The sequence below is a fragment of the Tinamus guttatus genome, unplaced genomic scaffold (assembly GCF_059628265.1).
Source record: "Tinamus guttatus ecotype Peru unplaced genomic scaffold, ASM5962826v1 Tinamus_guttatus_pri_ptg000087l, whole genome shotgun sequence".
Lineage (NCBI taxonomy): Eukaryota > Metazoa > Chordata > Aves > Tinamiformes > Tinamidae > Tinamus > Tinamus guttatus.
Window position 1 is genome coordinate 1,249,417 of NW_028288621.1, and position 23,006 is coordinate 1,272,422.

Genomic DNA, 23,006 nt, shown 5'->3' on the forward strand with positions numbered 1-23,006 from the left:
ATGTAATCCTTTATAATCCTTTCTACCAGTTTATAAGATCCATTTCTCTTCTCGGAATCCAATGTGTGTTGTGAGTCAAATGGGAATTTAACTGTGAGAGAAAAACATAAGTTGAATGTTCAGGAGCAAAGATGAGTGGTCGGGGCAGAGGATGGTGATGGGAGGGGAGCGAAGCCGCTGAGCGCTGTCGCAGGTCCTAGGGCTGCCTTTGAGGAGCTGTAGTTTCAGCCTGTTGTTTGGAACCCTGGGAATCAGGGAATGGCCCTGCGTTGTGTGCAGCTCGGAACCGTTGTTGTCGTGATGTCACAAGGCGCCGCCAGTCCGCAGCGCCGCGCACCTGTGTGTCCCGCGGGTTCCCAGCGCGACCGGGCGCTTGTCTTCATGCTCCCGCCCGCTGCGCTGAGGAGCGCGACGCCGAGGGCGCGATGGGAGCTTCCCTGCAGCGCTGCATCGTGTGCTGCTGCTTGCCGTTCACGCTGCGTCCCCTGCGCCGGGGCCGTGTCTCGCGGCGCAGGAGGGTGCGACCGGAGCTTTATGCCAGCTCTGCATCCAGAGGTGCTGCTCGCGCTGCATCCTGCGCGCCCGCGGCGGGGGAGCGGGGCTCGGGTACCCCTGTGCGGGCAGCGGCTCCCCGGGCTCGGCGGCGTCCCCGCAGCGGGCAGCCCCACAGCACCGTTAGGGGGGTGAGCTGCTGCGGGGCACCACGGGAGCTCTTCAGCCCAAATCTGTCACGCTGCCCCAGACTGGTTTCAACTCCAGGCCTAATACTGCAGTTGCCCCCAGCTCCTTAGCGTTCATTCTCAAAGCTTGTAAGAAAACTCCAAAACTGCTGGCACGCTCAGCATCTGCTAGGTAAAATACTCATAAGACTTGAAGACTTGCGGTTTCTTTTGCTCGTTATTTCCCTAATTAACAGGCAGCCTGGAGCCGCAGCGCCGCGCTGCAGGGCCGGCTTGCTTACCCGCCGCGATGCTCCATCTTGTCCTCCAGCGCCCGCGGGGGCTGCGTGTCCTGGCTCCGGCGCCATCCAAACCCCACGTGCCAGGGCATCGCGGGTATCACTATCCCTGAAGAAAGCTCATAATAATATAAAGTTTTTGGAATAGTACTGAACAAACAGCAATAGAATCATAAATACCAGCGGGTATTGATCTGCACCAGTGTTTTTTTTATTTTAACTGCTTACCGCCCATGAGCAAGTGGGATTCATAACCTTGAGGCTGCAGGTGGAAATGTCGTTGTAATTTAGTGAGTAAATCAGAGATGGAGGAATTGGGCAGTGTTTTAATGCCCTCAAAACTGTGTCGGGGCGCCCGCACGGTGCGGCGCAGAGCCCTCCTGCGCCCACTCACCTCCCTCCTCTTCTCTCTCAGAGGTCCCGGCAGAGAGGTCTCCTTGCAGACAGAGCATCTCGGGGACCAGCACGTCGGAGAAGACCAACTCCATGGATGCGGCGAACACGTCTCCTTTCAAAGTGCCGGTGAGTCCCGCTTTCCTGCAGGGGAGCAAATTTTCCCATCGAACTGGAGATGGAGGTTGAAATACCATAATGTATAAACAGGCTCTGAGGAGGAAGGAGTATTTCCATTTTTTCAGGTGGTTTTGGTAACTGCTGCTATATATTACCGGTAATATTTCTGGTAGATCTGTAGTTTGTTTTTTCCTCCTGGATGGATCTAAGGCTGCAAATAGTGACACATCAGCATTAACATGGGCAGCAACCTATATAAATACTTCTGAAGTTGCTGCCAGGGTTTGCATTCTATATTCAATTTTTGGCTAGGAGAATAGTTCCTCTAGGTTGGTGATGGCATGTTATTTTTGCTGAGCCTGTAATGTTCTTAATGAAGGGGGTAAAGGAAGGGGCACCCATGGCAGCTCCGTGCAGCTGCTCTGCAGAAGGGGAGAGCTGATTCCACCCCTCAAGTGCTGCTGAATCCTATTGGATTAAGGAGCTCTCCGTTTGCTCGGATCACGCCGAGGAACGCGCGCAGGTGTGCCTGCAAGCCCTGGAAGGAGCTGATGCAATATGGTTTAAAATGTGTGTTTTCTTCCAAGCCCCGCGCGGGGCTGTGGCGCAGGGTGGAGCGATGCCTGCTGGAAACAGCCATGAATTCGCTGCGCGCGGAGGTGCCTGGCGCTGCCCGTCAGCAGCTGGAGCTGCAGCGGCGCTGCCAGGGGAACACGTGGCTCCCTGTCCTCGTGGCCCTGCGGAGCGCGGGCTCGGAGGAGGAGGTGCAGGCGGTGGTACCAGCAGCCCAGCAGCAGTTGTTTAGAAGGCAGGTTAGCTGGACATGTAATATGTTTAGGTCCTGGCTAGATTTAAGATTGAGTTTTGCTTCAAAACAGCACCTGGACAAGTATATGAAGTCACTAATACTGAAATATTCAGAGATTTTCAAGTCTGGATAGTGATTTGGTAAGGCTGGTTGTATCCCAGTCCAAAAAGAGAGCTTGGATGCAATAGACACAAGGCATCTTCTAGTCTTAATCCAAGAACTAAAAACATGGTGTGTGAAGGGGAGCATAGGGTCAAATGGTGAGTACCCAAGACTACTGCTCGCTAATAGCGGAGGGGGGTTGTTTGTTTAATTTTTGAGTCTTTTGAGTAGTAATTGGAGTTCACTGAAGTTCACCTGTAACATGAGCACTGCCGCTTGTTGCAATTCAAAGCTGTCATGCAGGGGAACGGTCATCAACGATCCTGTCCTGCCCCTCTTTCTGTTCTGGGAATCCCAATACAGCAGATCCCTCACAGCGATCAGTGGGAATCGCAGTGGATGCAGTGACACTGCCCTGATTGATTTGTTCCCGGCACAAGAGGTTCCCTGCTTCACTGCTGTGACTTCTCGTTTTAGGGCCTCTTCAGTAAACGTCTGAAAGGCTCTGTGAAGAGGACAAAGAGCCAGTCAAAACTGGACAGGAACACGAGTTTCCGTCTCCCTACTCTGCACAACGCCGATGACAGGTAAGAGTCAGAGCATCTCCCAGGTGATATCACCCACAGAGTGCACCTACAGCATGAGTATTGCTGAGCACAAGCCCAGAGAGGTAAGTGAGGGAAGGATTTTATTGCCAGCTGTCAGATGGGTGTGTTTGGGACTGACTGATATGTTAGGATATGCGATGCAGCACCCACACAAGGCTGAAACCTTTAACTACTCTTAACAGTTGACAAAAAAGGTCAGGTTAAGCATCTGCAGTCAAATACCTTTTTCTTCTTCAGCATCCCTACAAGTAAACACTGGGCCTTAGATTTCATGATAGAAAACCACTGGATTGGGTGGTTTTAGTGCCCTTTGCCTGCACGCAGTTGCCCCGGGGCTGCTGGTGCAGGCAGGTCGGAGTGAGCAGCCCTGGCCAGCCCCGAGGACGCGCGGTGCCGCTCCGGCACACGAAGGGGCCTGGCTAAGGCCGTAGTTGTGTAGCTGCTGCAGGGTGGAGTCCAACAGTGAACAGCGCATCTATTTCTCAGAAAATGAGAGAACTCAATAAGGAGCTTAATTCTCTCCATCTAAGAGCTCCTTCTGCTAAATTCTTGCTTGTGTCTCTTGCTGGAACTTTGGGTTGGAAATGGATTATATAAGAGGCAGGTAAAAGCTGCTTTTTCCTAGCTATTTGTAAAGTCTCTTAATTGTCTTCATTAAACCTTAGAGTGCATTTTATTCCGCAGTAGCTCAGCAGGAGTATCAGACAGAGTGAAAAATAGGTTGCCCTGTACTTAAGAGCTCTCTGCCCTTCTGCTGTTTAGTGCATTTTTGCTTCTCCCTTAGCTGAGCAGAATTCATTAGCTGAGCCTGTCATGCTGTGCCATTTCAATTGATGATTCTGTCTTCTCCATCTGAAAGGCAGTGCCATAAAATCGTGGAGATGGCTGTGGGTGTTGGAGGTCTTGTTGACGTGAGGAGCTGGGGAGCGGACGGCTGCTGCTCACCCGTGGTGGCTGATGCTGTCCCTTTAGTCGTGGCAATGTCATGCAGTCCGTTTGGAGTGAATTTTGTTATAAATCCCTATTTTCAGGAAGCTGCAACTTGGCTGTATGAAACAGTGCAGTGAGCATAACCATATTAAATAAGGTTACCCTGTGGTAAAGTACTTTTTGCTTTTAGTGACTTCTGTCGCCAGCTTTCTTTCAAGTTCTGTGATGCAAAAATCTCTGCCATAAATAATGTAAAGGACATAAGTGTTTCCGTAACATGGCACTCCTGGTAAATGTGGACTGATGAAGCATCCTCTTCCAGTGGAAAGGATACTATTTTAGGAAGGTCAATAAGCACATTTACAATGAGTCGCTATGACTTTGCTTTGATGCATGATCTGCTCCACAACAAAGCCCTCTCCTCTCTTCAAAAATGAATCTTCCTCTACTGCCTGCCAGCGTGGGCATGAATTGTCAGCTAGACCTGAGTGGCACGTGGGTTTTCTCCAGTTGTGTGTGAAGCATAAAACTCCATCCACGGGGGCTGGCACGGCACGGCACTGCTCTGTTCCCTTTGTCCTCCAAGTCTCCTGTGCACAGATTTAAAAACAAGGATCCAGGAGGCAAATGAACAGGGTGGCAGGGCCCGACACTGGGATTTGGGAAGGAGCGACCCGGAAAGCCAGCGGTGCAGAGGACACTGGATAAGGACAAGTGTCCACGTGATCCTCCTCCTTTCGGCCGTGTGTCCACCAAGCAAGCGGAGGGCACGCAGCGCGGAAAAGGAACATCCTCGGAGAGCAGCAGAGCAGGAAGAAGCTGAGAGGAGCTTTCTTTGGAGAGAAACCTTTGTGCGAATGAGCAACACGGCTCAAAAGCATGAGCCCTGTGCCAGGCTTGACTGCTGGGTTGGTGAAACCTCGTGCTGCAGGATCGTGAAAGTCAAGAGCACTGATGAGTCCTGCTTGGAGAAGGGAAGTGTCTAGGCACTGCTCGACCTCATAGGTACCTTCTGTTGGAAAGCCTGAGGCTTCATGGAGTTCTGCTCCCGCTGGTTGGCCACGCAGGCAGCTGCATGTAGGGGTGCTGAAAGGTTGTAGTTAAGTCTACTGCTTTTCTAAGGATGCTTCATCAATCAAACCACAAAGGAAACTCGGTTCCATCATAATGATAAACTTGAAAATAGTTTCTTCTCTCCCCATCACCGCCTGCCACCAGCCCAAAGTGTCAGTGTGTATCTCAGAGCACCTGGAAAATGCAATTGGTGGATCCAATAGCAAGAAAAACAACTCTGAAGTCATGTGGGAATGAAGCTCCTAAGCTGAAGCAGAGATTAGGATGCTGGAAGGAGAAGGGCTGGAGGGAAGAGGCGTCCAACAAGATCTCATCTGTGTTTTGAACTATGCTGCTCTTTGGAGGTTTTTCCAAAAGCAAAGCCAGCTCCAATTGTTTGGGTGCAAAAGAAGGTAGCATAAAGTAGCTGAGTCTGTGTAATTATTTGGAATTCATAGGAGGGAATGCCCATTTCCTCCCCACCTCCTGCTCTTCCTGCCCCTGTTTGTTTCTCCTTGCAGGGCAGTAGGAACATCCCTATCCTGCCCCGTGAATCAGCCCTTTCCCGTTTTAAGCAGGTAGTGCTCGGTGGCACCATGGTGCTGTGCAGGCTTCCAGGGCCAGGGTGACTGATAACATCTACCTTTTCTTGCTCTGACAAACACGGAGCCCTGCCTTCAAAGAAACTATTGTGTAGCTTTATAAAGCAAAGCCCTGTGAGGTTGAGAAGGAAATCGAGGCTGTCCTTATGTTGTTTTTCGCTTGCTGCTGGGGCAAAATCCAGTTCACCTGTAGTTTGTTTTCAGAAATGAAAGCATTAGTTTAGGCCTAAAAGTATTGTGTCTTTATTGTAGTTTATCAGCTCGGTGTCGGCCCTGGGGAAGAAGGGCCCAAGGTAAAGATGCCATCACCTGTTTACTGGGCTATTGACAGCAGATCTTCCTACTGCACACAGATGTCACCGTAAAATCGAACTGGGAGAATACAGAAAAATTTTCAGTGCCTTGGGTAGTTGGTTCCAAAATGCCTGGAGGAGGGAGGGGTATTTCTAGGGACAAAGAGGAGCCTGCACTGGTAACGGTGTCGTGGAGGTGACCCTGCCCAAGCCAAGGGACGCAGGAGCTGGTCAGCTAAAAGAGAGAAGAGCCACAGGTGTCGAGCTGGGGGCCAAAAGTGAGTAGTGGAGACATGGGGAGGAAGAAAAGGGGAAGCATTAATTGCAAAACTTCAGTATAGCTAAATGACTTGAGCGCCATAAAGCGGGAAATAAGTGTGTTTGACTTTAGGTCAAAGACTCTATATCTTAAGAAAAAAAATTGTATCTAGCAGGGGCTATTTTTGCTCCAACAAGAGCAGCTACCGTTCTGCGTTGGTTTAGCGATGTAGAGATGTAAGTGTGCTTTTTGCTGTTAGCAAATATTTCCCTAGTTGAAGAAACACCAACAAGTTGTAGCTTTCTGCGAGATGCTGCCACATTTCTTAGAAATGGTCAGAAAAATAATGTTTCCTTTCCCCATTGTTGTTCTTCAGGTCACATGGATTGCCAAAGCTGAAAGAGTCCCGTTCCCATGTGTCTTTACTGAGCCCGGGCAGCGCGGTGGAGACCTTGGATCTTGGGGCAGAAGAAAAAGTCTTTGTCAAACCACTTCACAGCAGCATCCTTGGACAAGACTTCTGCTTTGAGGTGAGCACTTTCCATACACCCAGCAGATTATATGCTGTCAGTCAGTTTGAGTGCTTATGTACTCAAAAATGTACTTAGAGCACGCTGGCCTGTGATGAGGCAGCTGAGAGCAAACTGGGAACACATGTTCTCCTGAGGTCTGCCGAATTGGCATGAGATCCCCAAGTCCTGATGGCTTCAGCCAGTCAGCAAAGAGAAAACATTCTCAATTACTGCATCTTCTAATTGAACTTCTCTTACCTTGGGAAATCTCTAGGCATTTGTAGTCAGCACACGTATGTACGCCCTAAGCGTAGCTATTGCTTGTAAGCTGGATTTTCCTCCTGTCACCTAAATTCACTTGAAAATATACCGTAACTGGGAAGTGTCATTTCCACTGTGAACCATATTGCAGCAGCGCAGCCCCTTCCCAGGTTGATTGAGGAGAAGCTTCGGCAGCTGAGCACATTTCCATTGCACCGGGCAGCGGGGAGCAAAGCTCCTCTTTGCTTTTCAACCCGGGCTGCCTCCAGAACAGGCTGTTTGTGCTCCCACAGTCATTTCCCTGCAAGGGCAGCACCAAGCTGGATGCGCCCAAGGCCATTGCAGGCAGCTGTGGCAGGGGAGAGTCAATGTGGCTTCAGCTGAGTCCTTTGCATGTGTCTAAAGCTCTGCAGTACAACCTGGAAGCGGCCCTGGCAGAAAGCCAGCGGGTAGCAGGCTCTTCTCTGAGCCTTGGCCAGGAGCTGTTCCCACTCACTTGGCATTAGCTCCCTGAAGTCACCATTTCCAGGGAGTTTTTCCTTGTGTCAACACACTGCTAGTTCTGTCTTTGCGCTGTTTGTGACCAAATCATCCAGTACCTGGGATTTTCTGGGGAAAACTGCAAGCATTTCATAGCTATGGATCAATTAACAAGTGTAAAAAATAATTGACTGGCTGATTATAGCCAGATGTATTGTAAGATGTTTAAGAGTCTTTTAAGAGTAAGCTTTGGCCCTTCATATGTTTCCTTTTAGTTTGATATTAATTTGAACTGACTTTTTTTTTTTCTCTGTTTTCTGTGGGCCTCTCCATCTCTGCTTTCTGGGATCTTCTAATGCTTTCCTGCCTTTTTCATATTTACTCCCTGTTTCTCAAACATTCCTAGTTGTCATCTTTACTTTTTGCAGGATCGTCCATGTCTTCTGGACTTGCTTGATCTCAGCTGATCACTTATATATTGCAGGTAACCTGCTCCACTGGCAGTAAATGTTTCAGCTGTTCCTCAGCAGCAGAGAGAGACAAGTGGATGGAAAACATACGCAGAGCAGTGCAGCCAAATAAGGTAATGGAAATTCCAGAAATAAGGAAGCAAAGGACATGGAGCTCTATGGGTTAATGGGGCAGTACAGCGCTGGCAAAAGGAAAAGGCATTTCAGAGCTGGGTGAAAGAAAGTCAGGTTTTCCATGGGTAAACTTGAGGTAGGTCAGCTCTAGAGCTGGCATGCTGCCTCCCTGGGAGCTTTCTGAGAAGAAAAATGTTCTAGCCCCTACCTTGGACATGCAGAAGACAGCAAGTTGCTTCTGCTTTAGGAGAGAATATGTTGAATTTCCTAGAGATTCTGAATCAAAGCTGAGATCTTTCTTCCATGCAGGACAACTGCCGTCGAGCTGAGAATGTGCTTCGTCTTTGGATCATGGAGGCAAAGGACCTGACCCCTAAGAAAAAGTACTTCTGTGAGCTGTGCCTTGATGACACTCTCTTCGCCCGCACCACCAGCAAAACAAAAGCTGACAACATTTTCTGGGGAGAGCACTTTGAGTTCTACAGCCTCCCGCCTCTCCACAGCATCACAGTTCACATCTACAAGGATGCAGAGAAGAAGAAGAACAAGGACAAGAACAACTATGTGGGCTTGGTCAACATTCCTGTGGCCAGCATAACTGGTCACCAGTTTATGGAAAAATGGTACCCAGTGAGCCCATCTGCACCCAAGAAAGGGAAAGCAGGGAGACCTTCCATTCGGATCAAGTCCCATTACCAGACCATAACCATCTTGCCCATGGAGCAATACAAAGAATTTGCAGAGTTTGTTACCAGCAACTACACTACGCTGTGCTCCGTGCTCGAACCAGTGATCAGCATCAGGAAAAAGGAGGAGGTGGCTGGTGCTTTGGTGCACATCCTGCAGAGCACAGGGAGAGCAAAGGTAAGAGCAGGCGGCCCCTGTCCGAGTGACTCCCTCTTGCTGCTCGCAGTGGGTGTCTCTGGGGCTGCAGAAAGTAGGAAGCCTGGGCTGGCCTGACCGCACACAGCAGCAGAAGGTGCCTGTGGCATTTCTGGATATGGGATCAAAAGCTAGGAAAAGGGTCTAGAAAATACTTTCAAGGGCTTGGGCAAATGCATGTGGATGGGTGTCTTACCAACAAGCAAGTGCCCTGGTTGATGCCAAGATTGAAGATACTCTGTGCCAAGTGAAGTGGCTGAAGTAGGAGGGACCATGCAACCTTATGTTACTCATTGGGGACTCATTGAGTGTTTAGGAATCTTAAGAGAGAAATAAGCTAGAAAGTAACTTCCAGAAATGCCTGTGATGGGCTGAACTGCCATTGTTGTCTCAGGCTGAATCAGTTAATCACTTCCAGCCTTGATTTGGTCAGGGTTTGAACAGCTTTTACAGAAGCTGTGCTCAGTGTTATCAGGACTTAGTGTGCTCAGGGATGTTATCAGGACTTCTCTGTGCATGCTGGAAAAAAGTGTGTGAAAATGTCCTGTAGGGCTTAGACAATTTTGAGAGGTATTAAAAGGCATCGATTTACCTGGCTGCTCCTGCCAAGCTGGGTGTGTGAGAGGGGTGCCCAGCTGTAGCCGGCGGAGTGAGTTACGCGCCCCCAAACACAAGTGTGAGGGTTTGAGATGTGGAAGAGCAGCCGTCGGCAGCATCCAGGTGACAGCCCCACTCAGATGCTGTGAAACAGCCTCTCGTGTGCCCGTAGTCGTGTACCCTGCCCGCCCTGACGTGCCCTTCTGAAGGGGGGCTCTCTCGAAAAGAGCTTGTTCCTCACCACGCTGTTTCTCGAATCCAGGGAAGTTGCTAGCTGGGATAACTCCTCTAGGATGGTACTAAAATGCTTTTGGAAAGCAGCCCTTGGATTCCTGCAGTGCTAGCTGCAAGGAGTAGGCATGTTAATGTGATCAGTTTGTCTTTGCAGTGCCACAGTATTTTTGAAGTTCTCTTTTCTAGACACATTGAGCAGCCTGGGCCAAGAAACCTTTGCAGCTCACACTGTGGTGGTGCTGATAGAGATGCATGGTCCCAGCCTGCACTATGTGAAAATATTTCTGTCAAATTTCATCAGAAAGCAATAGCTAATTTGTTCTGAATATTTGCCCTAGTTTGTTCTGAATATTTTGTACTGATACATTAGTTTTGTATAATCAGTAGGGCTAGGATGCCTCGCTGCAGTGCTCTTTGGAGGACATTAATGTTTGGAGCAGCACTAGCAAGTCACACTTATCATTTAGTCCTAATTTAGGATCATGGGTATTTTTTTCTTTTGAAAAGTAAAAAACCTCGGACAAAAGTACAGCTCCTGTCCTGGAGATTCGTTAAGCACTGAGTGTTTCTTGTGATGTGCCGAGTGTCCTTGGCTCATAAGCACTTATCACTTGAGGAAAGAAATATTACTATAGGACTAAGCCCTATATTAAGTGGTTTTTCACAGTGATGAAACTCGATTGCTACTTCCATGCCATGTAGATCCACAGCAAGTATGCCAACATTTTTTTCCAAGTCCAGAGCTGTTTTCATTTTGTGAATTAAGTTGTTGTAAGCCATTCTTCTTAATTAAATTTTGCTGAGCTGCAAGAATTGATTCCTAACTTCCATCTTGGGTTTTTAAATGTATAGTTTGTCTGTGTTCAGCATGAAAAGCAGTCCTTGGCACCCCATGTCCAAAGCTAGACAGTTATTTCAGTGATCCTCTTGTTCCTGTGTTTATCCTTCCTCCTTGGTTTCTGCCTAGCTTGACTGAGTCCAGTTAGAATAACCTCTGCCCATGTTACTTTTTTCTTCAGGATTTCTTGACAGATTTGGTGATGTCTGAGATAGATCGTTGTGGGGAGCACGATGTCTTGATCTTCAGGGAGAACACACTTGCTACCAAAGCTGTTGAGGAATACCTAAAATTGGTAGGGCAAAAGTATCTTCACGATGCACTAGGTAAGAAAGTGCCAACCTGTCTTTTTTTTTTTTTTTTTTTTTTTTTTTTTGGTATTGCAAGGGCTAATCCAGTTGCAGAGAACAATAAGTCAAGGAACTGGACTGGACTCTGTGTGCTGGGATCTGGGAGGTGGCCCATCCAAAGACCACAGCTGTAGTGGTGAAGCCGGAATGAAAATTAATGACTTTTATCCCGTGGTCTAGAACATTGGTGCTGTGTGATAAGACTGTAAATCACCGATGTTAGAGATGGAAATACGCCGTCGGTTGTGCAGCCTGTCTGGTGCCCAGGGCAAGGCTGCTCGTGACAATATATCCCTCTCATTCTTCATCACATGCTGAGTGTCGCTAGGCAGTTCACTCCGATGCCGTGCTCTTTGAAAGAGTTAGTGACATTACGTTGGTGTGAGCTGTTTATTTTATCTGCGAGAGCGTCTCAATACACGATTAATAAAGAGCCTCGTGGACCACAAAGAATGTCTTTCAAAGACATTTAAGGGAAAAAAATATCCCAGGAAGCAACAGTTAAAACAGAGCTCACCCGCAGAAGTGATGCTGATGGTTTAGCAAGTAAGTGATCTAGATGGCCTCAGCAGGAAGATTTTGGACCTAAGCAAAACAGTTTAAGAAAATGTGGCAGCTGATCTGCTTGCAAGAACACTGCTGGCTTTAGCTTGGACGGGCTTGATGGTTGGTTAAGGCTTTTTAAGAAAACAGAGGTCGAAAAACAAAACCCCTTTGCACGAACAAGCCTTGGGGTGTTAGCTCGGAGCTGGCAAGGTCATGGCAGGAGGTGAACTCGGAAGACACTGAATCATTAAACAAATGAATGAAGGTTTTGTCTGGTGAACAGCAGCAGTTTAAAAAACATTTCTTAGCATAAGTCCAAAAAAAAAAGAGAAAAAACGGTGAATGGTGCATTTAAATATATTAAGCAAAAGAAACCTCATCCTTTTTCGAATGTGTGTCCAAGGATTACAGAAACGCAAAGGACTTTGAAAGATGCAGGCGACAGAGGCATTGTGAGATGTTCCTGTAAGAAACTGAGAAAACAAGCAGGATTGATCTCGCACTGGAGTATTAGTCTTATCTCTGAGCCAGATTTGAAATGTAAGGAGGGCGAGTTTAGAGATAATAAAAATAAACATCACTGTCAAGTGCATTTCCTGGGGAAGGCCTGAGGACAAGTAGCAAAGCCTCATTCCTCTGGGAGAGCCAGAGGAGCCAGGCCACCAAGGTCTGGTGTCTGGAGGCCGTGTCGCAAGGCAGCGAGGTTGCTCCAGAAAGGCACAAGCAGGATTGAAAGGTGCATCAGGGAGGCTGTTCCTCTAGTGACCGTGGTCTGTCATCCTCTTCCCTGTGCCCAGGAGAGTTCATCAAAGCTCTGTATGAATCAGATGAAAACTGCGAAGTGGATCCCAGCAAGTGCTCACCCAGTGAATTAGCAGACCATCAGAGCAACCTGAGAAAGTGCTGCGAGCTGGCCTTCTGCAAGATCATCAATTCCTACTGGTGAGGCGCTCTCTCCTCCTTCTCCCTCACAGCTCTTTTGAGTGGAAGGTGTGAATTCCTCTTCTGAGGATGTGAAGCCAGCAGTCGTGCTAGGAAATAGCCGTCTATCTTCTGAGACTGCCTTGTTTCCTTTTCTTGCTGCCTTATTACCTGGGGCGCAATATCGTGGGTGACTTTTCTGCCTAAAACAGGGGGTTCCAGCGGGAGCTTCTGCTGAAATCCTCTGCAGGGGACAGATAGTGAGTTGTGCCTGAACAAGGAGGGAGTTAAGGGAAAAGACAGCTTAGTGGGAGCTCGGAATAAAAAGTGGGTTTGGTATGTAGAGACAACTCTCTCTCAGCCCCTTTAGAATGGTAAAACCAAAAAGTGTGGGAAATCCCACTGGCCGAAAGATTTTTATTAATCTCTGCTAGTGAGTGTCCTTGGAAAAAAAATGTCCTTTCTGCTTCAGGGCAAAGTATATGCAAAGCAGTGGAAGAGCTTTACAAGCAAAATACAAATTTCAATTATAGTTCATATAGAGTTATATAGTTCATTTTGATCCAGTTTGTTTTAAATATCTGGAGCACTCTGTTCCAGCGTGGTCGTGGTGGTTTTTAGTCTGCACATCGGTGGGTCTGAAAACAGCTTCATTTCACATGTTTGAACAAGGGATGATTTAACCAGTACTTAAGAATCACCAGATTAAATGGTGGTCTAAGAATAGATGTTTAATGACATTTTCTGGCCTAGAGAGGTGGAGTGAAAATATAAGTCAAGGATGATTTCTCACAGTTAATTATTTCAAGTGATTGGTCACCATTTTGACTTTCTGCCTGTCATTGCCCACACGGTTTTGTGTCTCTGCTTGCTGTTTTTCAGCGTGTTCCCTTGGGAGCTGAAGGAGGTGTTTGCATCGTGGAAGCAGCAGTGCCTGAGCAGGGGCAAGGAGGACATCAGCGAGCGCCTGATCAGCGCCTCACTCTTCCTGCGCTTCCTGAGTCCTGCTATCATGTCCCCCAGCCTCTTCAACCTCATGCAGGAGTATCCTGATGACCAGACATCCCGCACCCTCACTCTTATTGCTAAAGTGGTTCAGAATCTGGCCAATTTTGCTAAGTAGGTGGTGGGGATGACCTTGAAATCTCTACTTCTAGGGGTGCAAATCAGGTCAAGTAAGGAGAGCCCTGCCTAGTGGTCATTTTTGCAGACTGCTGATTCTTGGGCAAATTGGAACAGACTTTAGAAAGGAAGAAATTTCCTCTGTTCTCTTTGGAACAGCCCAGAGCTGAGTTAGGCAGAGTCAATTTGAATGCAGACTGGAGGTGCACTGAATTCAGTAGAGGGACACAGGAGAAAAGCACGAAGAGGTTAATGGTTTAGCATGCCTGTGTGTGCCTGTTTTATGCTATTTAAAAAAAAAAAAGTGCCGTTCCTCCCAAGGATCATGTTTTTTTTCCCCTTCCACCTCCCAGGTTCCCAGCTGAAGTAGGCCCAGGAGCACTTCTCCGTTAGGGAAAGGGGTGCAGGGAAGGTGCTGGAGAGAAACCAAGTCTGTGGGAGGGAAGAGATGTTACCAACCCCCTTGTTGACAGTATGAGTGGCGAGTTACTAGTATTTAACCAAGTCGAGAAAGCAGGGAATCTCTTAAATTGCCCATTTTCTCCCCTTCCAGACACCTTTTCAGAAAGGCAAGTCAAAAGATAACCATGAAGTGTTTTCAGACAGTTATTTTACTCTTGTGCTTTTTTGTGGTGGTTGTTGACTGAGTTTTCCCTCCCCTTTCTTGCAGGTTTGGTAACAAGGAAGAGTACATGGGCTTCATGAATGACTTTCTGGAACATGAGTGGGGAGGAATGAAGCATTTTCTGCTCGAGATTTCTAATCCAGAGAGCATCTCCAACATGCCTGGATTTGAGGGCTACATCCACGTGGGCAGAGAGCTCTCCGTTTTGCATTCCCTCTTGTGTGAGGTTGTTTCCCAGCTTGATGAGGTAAAGCGGAGCGGAGGCCTGGGAGGGCGAACGCGGCGATTGTAGCGTAGCGACCGTAAACACTAGGAGACATCGGGGAGCAGGCGGAGCCGCGCTGGGGAGAGAGTGCCCAGCAGCTTGGGAGAGGAATGTGCGATTGCGCCATTGCCCAACGGTTCCCTCGCGCTCCCGCTGCGGCCCCGCCGGCTCCGGGAGGCCCCAGGGCGGCTGCTGGGGGCAGCTGGGCCCCACTGCTGGTGCAGACACCCAAATCAGGCAGAGAGGGCAGCACTTGAGTGCTTGGCTGGGAAATGGAAATGTTGGGGGGAGGTTCTTTTGGATGCAAGTTGAGGCACCTGGCTGGACCCTCCCCTGCCCAGCTTGGGCTGAAGTCACGTCCTGGTCAGGCAGAACTGCTCTCCTGGAAGACCAGGGCCAAACCCGCTGAGATTCGTCCATTTCTGTGACGTTTGCATTAGCTTTTAGCTTAGAGGGGCCCTTGCCAGAGCTGCACTCCCTGCTTGCCATGGGAGACACTCGGCTGCAGCTCTGAGCACTGGGACCATTGAACTGCACAAGAGCAGGGTCTGGGTTGTTCTTCCCCAGCTACATTCCCTGCAAGACCCCAAATCATTAAAACCTTGTTTGTTAAAAAGTAAAGCTGACAAGACTCAGAGAAGCTGAGCTCCATGTCAGCATTTTTTTTTCCTGAAAGTACTTAAAACTGTTCCATATTTGCACTTCTGGAGCTGCATTATTTTGTTTGTATTTCGTGTCTTTTGCAACTGGAGAGCTGAGGTGACTTGCAATGTGCTGCTAATGATTTTTGTTGCTAGAAGGGTCTGTCAAGATCATGATTTGTTGGATATTTGTTTTCTCACAGCACATTATCTAAAAGAAGGCGCTGAGCTTTGTGCATCAGAGTAAATCTAAATTTCCTTGACTCAGAAGGATAATGTATATTAATCTCAGTTTGTGGTCTTGTTTATCTGTTTCCGTCATACACATGCGCAGAGTTTGCACTCCTGGTGTCACAGACAATAAAATCTTTGTTATAAAGACAGCTCAGCAAGCGCGGAAAAACAGGCAAAGGGAGCATGTAAAAGACCAGTTCCTCTATTTCCATAAGTTGGGGTAAATCCATCAGTGCCACAAACTGTGCCACCTTCCTCCAGCTGCTCAGGCCATCAGGTCAAGGGAAACCCAGTTTCTGCAGGGCAAATGGGTACTGCTCTCCAAACGAAAACATCCTAAATGTCTCGGGCAGCTGGGAGGGGAAGGAGCCAGACGTAAAGCTTTAAAGCAGATGTGCTTTGTCCTTTCTGTAGGTTAGATGTATGGATCTATCCTAGCAGGCCCCTGGGAGCTGGCATAGTATATTGCTATAAAGAGAACTGAGGGATAAAGTTACACTGCAGTGCTGTTCTACTGTGGGTAGCGAGTGGGAATTGAGGAGACAAGTAACCTCACAGGTCTTAATAGAGCAGGAGATGCTCTGTAAGAAAGCTTCTGTAAAGAGACCTCTCTCTGGAGTGACCGGATCCTTGCTCAAGGGGAAAATAAGGACATCTTTGAAAAGAGGAATGTCTTTGAGGGAGTTTTATTGCAGCATTAAGTCTGTACCACTTTTGTCTCCTGCTTTGGGCATGAGAGCAAGCAGCACCGTGTAGCTGCTGTGACCAGTCTTGACCCAGAGAGGGCAAAAATAAAGAATCCAAAGGGGGAGCTTCCCCTTCAGGCTGCTGCCGTGCTCAGCCTGGCCAGCACCAGGCTAGGGCAGGAGTAAACCTGAAGCCAAGCGTTTAATCCCACCTTCCATGGCAGTGTTGGAATGAGGGTCACTGGTGTTTTCATGCAGTTGCTTTTAAGAAGGGAGGAGCGCCTTAGTTTTTGATAACCGTTTGCTGCAGGAGACGGCATTAGCGTAGCATGCCAAGCCCAAAGCCTTCTGAAATGAAAACCTTCCTTTCCCCACCTCCCTCAACCCTCTCAAGTCTCTCATGACCCTCGAATGCCGCATCCCTTGTCTGTTGGCATGCATTTGTTTTACCACATGACTCCCTTTGCCTGGAAAGTTCCCTCCCACTAGCTGAATCTGTAGCCTTTAAACCCCCCTTAATGAGTAGATACTGTAGTTTTCACTTTGACCTCACCCAGCCTGGCTTTAGTTTGCTTAGCATGATAGTTTTGCATTGGAACGGCCACAGTTTGGTTTTGTTGAGCATGATTTTTTGTTTGTTTTGTATTGTTTTGGGGGATCAGTCCTAATTTCTTTTCTATTTCCTTTTCTTTCCTCAATGTCTGCTGCACCCCGTTGGTCTCCTCCATCCCTATTGTCGCCGTGATTACGCTGCTCCGTAACACTGCCTCCCGGTCCGGGCACACCCGCACACAACCACCCACCCTCCTTCCTTCCACCTCCACCCCTCCGCCTCTGGGCATCGTGATCCAAAACCTGGCGGGTGTCGCGGTGCTTGTTGTCCAACTAGGGTGAAAATTCCTTCCTACAGGCGACCGTGGCAAAGCTGGGACCTCTGCCTCGCATTCTTGCGGACATCACCAAGTCCCTGACCAACCCTATGCCCATTCAACAGCAGCTGAGACGTTTCACTGAGTGCAGTTCTAGTCCCAGCATCAGTGGCAGTCTCTCCTCAGGGCTTCAGGAGATATTTGAGGACCCCACTGACAGGTTGGTCACGGCCGGAGCTGGAGGGGAGATGGGGGATGAGGAGGGTTCACTTCAGAGCGCCCAGGCAGTGGTGAATGCCTTGTTGCTTGAACCTTCCCACATCGTAGGAGTGATTCATGTGAAGCAAAAACCTGGGAGGTGGCAGAAACACCAGAGATCTTGCACAGGGTGGCCTGTGCCAAGCTTCTGCACTGTCAGGTGTAGCTCCCTTTGGAAATGCCGTCCCTCCAAGCTGCCTCGACTTACAGGAGCTTTCAGATAGCTCCTGTGGAATTTTTAGACATATGCAATAATATAGAGCTGGGGAAGGGTTAAATGGGGTCTGAAATGTTCCGAAGTCTTGCTGGGAAAAGAAGGGTGTGAGAGATGGGGGAATTGGTGGGAATGGTTTGCATTTCACCTGTGAAAAATAACTGTGAAGCACTTCTTGAATCAAGCCTAATGTTCAGAGGTAAGTAGTAATTAAGGAAGAGTGTGTTGCAACTTGAAACACTAAGAGCTCATAAAAGGAAGTCTGGTTCCTTGAGTCTTTCAGAGCGAGGAAGTTGGCGGGGGGGTTAAATGAGGTAGAGAAGCTTCTCTGGGACAGATCTCGTAGGGATGCGGCTCAGTTAAAAAATAACCAAATTCCTTTTTACTCCACAGTGTTCAATCCACAGCTCAATCTTGATCAGCAGCTGCATTTGGATTTTTTCTTGGACTTCACCTAAGGCAAATGTCTGTCATCTAGATGGTGGAGTATTTCAAGGCTAGCCAGAAACGTCCGTCATCTCCTGAGAAGCACTTTTTAAAGTGTGTTTATTTCCCAAAGTAGATGTGACTTTTTGACTTTTTTCCCAAATAAAGATTTTTTTTTCCAAATAAGAGGTTTTGTATTCTGAGAGGGTGGGATGAAAAGAGGAGAATATTTGGTGGACAAGAAGTGGCAACAGAAACAATTTAGGAAAGGTGAATGAACCAAACCTGAAGTGGAATGTGCTGAGATTCATTGTACTATTGCACAAGTGCTTATCCAGAGGTGGTAGGTGGAAAAAACAAACCTCAGCCAAGTAAATTTGCAGGCTATATGTAGTGAGTGATGGGCCCTGCCTTCAGCCTGGAACAATTGGTTTCATGTTCCTCAGGTCCTGAGAAATGAGTTATTTGGGTCCCTTTCACAAGTTTGGTCACCCTAGGACATCTGTTTACAGCTGAGCACCATTAGCAGCTTGTGGCTGGGAACTCCTTGGGTCTGGAGTAAGTGGGATTGTTACCAGGCAGGACTGAGGAGCCATGTCATAGCTATTTGAGGGCTTAAACTGGGCTACAGGAAGACATTCCACAGTGTGGGAATAACCTAATGCTCAGTGGGAGCCTCCGTACTCCTTTGTGGTTGCCCACAGTTGTCTGCTTGTCATTTCCTTTGCTCCCATCAATTTAGTTTTAATGAAAGTGAACGGTGGCTTTCTCTCAGCAGCAGCAGAACATAATAATCCGATGGGTTCCTTTCTCCTTTGCATCTGATTCTTTCCTGCTCTGCTCCCCTCCCCACACGGTACGAGCAGGAGATAGCGAAGCTGAAGGAGCGCCTCAAGGTGTCCAGCCACCGGCTGGAGAAGTACAAGCTGCGCCTCCTCGTGCAGGAGGAGCAGATGCAGAAGCTGCTCGTGGAGTACAAGTCCAGGCTGGAAGACAGGGAGGAGAGGCTACACCGGCAGCAAGAGGAGAAAGACAGCCAGATGAAGAGCATCAGCAGCAGGTGAGACTTGGCTGCAAAGTCTGCAGAACATGGAGAGCAGGAAACTCCCCCTTGTCACATTTATCCTTGACAATAAGGAGAGCAGTTGTGTGGGCTTGATATTCCTGGACTGACACCACTCCTGCCTTAGAGATGAGAAAACTGAGATATGAGTGTTGAGACTTGCTTTAGATTGTCAGGAGAGCAGACAAAAAGATTTAGGAATTTCTAACCCCAGCCTCTGCTATACCTCTAACTGGTCCATTTGCTTTGTTTGAAAACTGTACTCATGGGGTGGTTTTACAGGACAGTTAGATTATTGGCAATGCCCACTTTGAATATAATAAATTCAGACAGTTGGGGCTGTGAGAAGGATCGATAACCTTTCTTGAATGCAACAGACTTCTTGCAGAAAAGAGGACAACCGGAGAAGTCAAAGCAACAGCCCCAGAGCAGCCAAAACACCCAGGAATAGTTTTAAACTGCACTAATTCTCTCTTTTTGCACATCAGACTCATGGCAGTTGAAGAGGAGCTGAAAAAGGATCATGCTGAGATGCAAGCCATCATTGATGTGAAGCAGAAAATCATTGATGTGAAGCAGAAAATCACTGATGCGCAGGTAAGGAGCTCAGGATTTCCCAGAGCTGAGTGCCCTGTGCCTAGAACCCATCATTCTTCCCTATCTTCCTGTCCCAATGTTATGATCTAGCTCCCAAGGCAGTACTGGCCATGGTGTTGCACACATGACTTACTGCCTCCTAGGAGAGAATTGGGAGTTTTGTACAATAAAGACCCTACTGTCTGAAAGCAAGCTTTGAAAAGTCAAAATCACAGGACTTTTCTACTTGAGGAGAACCCAAGTGGTGAAGGAGCAGTGGGGCATTGTGTGGACACTGCTCCAAGCGTGGGCCTGGCAGCTCTGGAGCAGCTGTGCTTCTTAGCAGCATAGGTCGGTGGCCATGTGCATGCAGCCCAGCTGTGCACGCTCAACCATGGCTCGGAATGGCAAGGGAATGGCACGCTTGCCATGGAGCTTGCCCCGTCTCGCTTGTGTAGCATTTCACCTCATCTGACTCTCCGCGTCAGCCCGCTTGGCCACCAGGCCAGGACAACACCCGGTCAACACAAGTCACTTGTGGAAAGTGGGACCCAACGGGTGTGATGCATGTGAATGTGTCATGTGGGGTTGTGATGTGTCTGCTGTGCCCTTGCTGATGCCAGAGAGCAGAACTTAGGCAACACAACCTGAGGCTGATTTTATATCTGCCTGTTAATGTGGGCGAATTTTGTGTTTAGGGAGCACCTTTCCTGTTGCTGGGCTTTTTAATCGCTCCAGCTGCATGATTTTTTAATAGATGATCTTTTAAGAGGATTACACGTTTCAGCAAAGAACACCTTAAAGAAGTAACAAACCTGTTTTTTAAGCTGTATTTTTATGCTAGTAGCACTGGACTGTGTGGTCTGTGAGATCCATCTCTGCATTTCATTGCCTGGGTTTGTTCTAAAGAAGATTTATTTTTGTTCTGTGAATAATTTTTGAAGGTTCTTGTATATGTACAGACACAGATACCTTTGAGATCTTTTATGGATATTCCTACAAAGAATACAAAATAACTTTAAACAGTTTAAACCTCTTGAACCTGTGCTGATTCAAAATGCTGTTCTGTGCCATGAAGTTGGATTTTGTGTAGCTGGGGGTGGTGCGGGAGCACCAGGCAGCGCCGGTCAACGTTTCGGGTGACGGGCGCCGAGGCCGGGCAGCCCCTGGGCAGAGCGAGTCCCCAGTCGCGTGTCCGGGCGCCAGGACCTGTATGGGGAGAGCCGCGGGGTGCAGGGCTGCGGCCCCAAGCTCTGCCTCCCTGCTACAGGAGCCGCCCGTTCCTGAAGCCTTCCACATTCCTGGGAATAGCTGGGATGTGGAGGCAGAGGCAACGCGGAGAACTGGTCTCGGCTCTGACGCTCTGTACAAGACAAAGCCTTTTTCTTTCTTTCTTTTTTTTTTTTTTTCTGAAGCTGAAAGACTTCTTGGACTGAAATCCTATCTTAGGCAGTGGATTTTTGGTTGCTTCATTACTAGCAACTTCAGTGGTGAAAAAGGAACTATATTGCATTAATTGGGCAGGACAGCGCGCAGTGCCTTTTCCTAGTGGAAACAGAGGGCATCCCAAAAGCTGCCCCATGGCAGTGGCTGAGGCAAGCCCAGCACAACCAGCTCCAGGCCTCGTGTGGCAGCTGCATCTGCAGGGGCTGGAGCCTGCCCAGACAGGAGGGCACGGGGCAACTACAACGGAGGGGCTGCTGTGCTGTCGCCCTGGCTCGCGGCGCCTGCCAGTCTGCGCCTCCTGGCCACGGCGGCAGCATGGCGCACGTGCGGAGGCCAGGCCGTGCTGCGGGCAGCGGAGCCAGGGATGCGTCCCAGGCGCTCCCCGAGCCCGCCAGGAATGGGCCCCGCACGCTTGCGCGGCGCCCAGCACCTCCCCTGCTGCGTGCGCCTGACTACCAGAGCCTGGAGCAGGGCCGGCAGCGCAGGAGGAAGCTGGGGGCTCCCCAGGACAGGTGAGCGCTGCTCGTGCTGCGCACCCAGCACAGGGCGCTGCCCTCGCGCAGCCTCCTGGCCCCCAGAGCCCCAGACGCCCCGGGCTAAGCCGCCACTTCAGCCTCTGTGGAGGGGCAGCTGCAGCCAGGAGCTGCCTGGGCCACCCCTTGGCCACCAGCTACCCTTGAGCAGTGTCCCGGGCCCTGCCAAGGGAGCTGCCCGTGCCCGCGTGTGCCTGCCCCACGCTGACCCTCTCCGCGGAGGGCAAAAAGCCCCTGGCAGCTCTCGCACAGCCCTGCTCCAGGGCCAGCCGCACGCTGCGTCGGGGAGCACTTGCCCGCCCAGCTGGGGCAAGCTCAGCAGGCAGCCGGGAGGCCAATGCCAGCCCAGGCTGCTGCTGCCGCCCAGGGCCTGGCTGCCTCTGGGGCCCTGCCAGGTGCCCGGGGCAGCTCTCAGCAAGGACGCTGCTGCCCAGTGCGCAACCTCGGGGCTCTCTCTGCTCTCTTGCAGCGTGGACACCTTCTCCCGCATCTTCCATCGGGAGAGAGAGCCACGAAATGTCCTGGAGGCAGAGAAATGCACCCCCAAGCCACCAGTAAGGCTCCCTGAGCTGCGCAACAGCCCCCATCCCCACCACATCCGGAGGATCCCGGCCATTGGGCAGGGTGGCGTGCAGTGCGTTTTCCTAGTGGAAACAGAGGGCACCAAGGAAGATCAGGTAGGAAGTGCTGCCTCGTGGGGCTGAGAGCAAGCAGGGGCCATGGGGAACAAGAGCCCTGGGCAGGCCACAAAGAGCAAGGAGAAGCAGTGAGTGCTCCGTGGCCTCCCATCCAGGCCAGGGGCCTCTGCCTGCTGCACCCCCAAAGCTGCCTGCCCCACGGAAGACACACGAGCTCCTTCCGACCCTTCTCTTCCTCGGCAGGCTCGCTGGTGGCAGTGGACGCGCACCTGCAGCCCCAGGGAGCGCTTCAGGAGGCCGGCGGGTAAGTTGTGTCCACCACAAAGAGCCCGCGCAAAACCGCCCTCCCCTTGGGGCTGCTGGGGGAGCCGGGTCCCTCGGCCCGAGCCCCTGCGGCGGGGGCTTCCCCGCTGCCCTGGAGAGGCGCCAGCCCTCCCTCCGTGCCAGCGGGACCACAAGGCCCAGAGCTCTGGCCGGCCTCTCCAAGGGCTCCAGGCGCTCGGCACCTCCTCTCAGGCAGCCGCAGCGCTGCTGTCTCTGGCTTGTCAGGGCTGCAGCAGGGCAGCCCTTCCTCACGCACTGCTGGTCCCTCGGCCAGCCTTCCTGTGGCCCCTGCACGCGTCCCCCTTGCAGCTGCCTTGCTCTGAGCCTCAGCAGCTCTCAGCCTCCTCTGGGGGCCTGGGCTCCACAGTGCCACCTCCTTGCCCTACAGGGCCCCTCACAGCTTGACCAGCAAGAGCGAAGCAGCCTGAGATGAGCCTGTTCAACAGGCCCCGCAGCGTTTCTCACCGCTTGCCTTCCTCTCTTTTCCCAGGACCACAGGAAGCCTCTGTGGAGGCCGTCAGGTTTCCCAGGCTCTCCTGAGCTGCATGGCACGTGCAGTCCCTGACCGGGGGAAGGCAGGAGGCACGAGGACCTGCCCAGGAACACCAGCTTGGAGGGAGGCAGCTGGAGCAGCCCCCGACTTACCAACTGCTCGTGCACGGCCCAGTCAAGCGGCTGGGGGCCTGCAGAGCCCTGCAAGGGCCAGCACCTCCTTTTGCCTTGCAAGCCAAGGCTCTCTTCACGCTGGAGGCTGC

The 23,006-nt window shown here is 50.1% G+C and overlaps 1 protein-coding gene across 1 annotated transcript; it reads left to right on the forward strand.

Annotated features, from left to right (window-relative positions):
• The first annotated feature begins 425 nt into the window (after positions 1–425).
• Positions 426–22,791, forward strand: LOC148595547 (ras GTPase-activating protein nGAP-like). Its single transcript, XM_088520387.1, has 18 exons — positions 426–518; positions 917–1,055; positions 1,374–1,480; positions 2,859–2,968; positions 6,503–6,656; positions 7,864–7,962; positions 8,273–8,827; positions 10,696–10,840; positions 12,208–12,352; positions 13,214–13,450; positions 14,124–14,325; positions 16,794–16,993; positions 18,528–18,731; positions 19,223–19,331; positions 20,581–20,675; positions 21,759–21,966; positions 22,171–22,231; positions 22,742–22,791. The coding sequence occupies exons 1-18, from the start codon at positions 426–428 to the stop codon at positions 22,789–22,791; spliced, it is 2,913 nt and encodes a 970-aa protein (XP_088376513.1).
• Positions 22,792–23,006: the final 215 nt, after the last annotated feature.

Excerpts from the sequence above, each read along its gene's own strand:
- LOC148595547 (XM_088520387.1), top strand. The coding sequence starts at position 426 with ATGGGAGCTTCCCTGCAGCGCTGCATCGTGTGCTGCTGCTTGCCGTTC. Across the intron at positions 519-916 it reads GTGTCTCGCGGCGCAGGAGG|GCAGCCTGGAGCCGCAGCGC; the intron begins GTGCGACCGGAG and ends CCTAATTAACAG. Across the intron at positions 20,676-21,758 it reads GGTCTCGGCTCTGACGCTCT|CGTGGACACCTTCTCCCGCA; the intron begins GTACAAGACAAA and ends GCTCTCTTGCAG.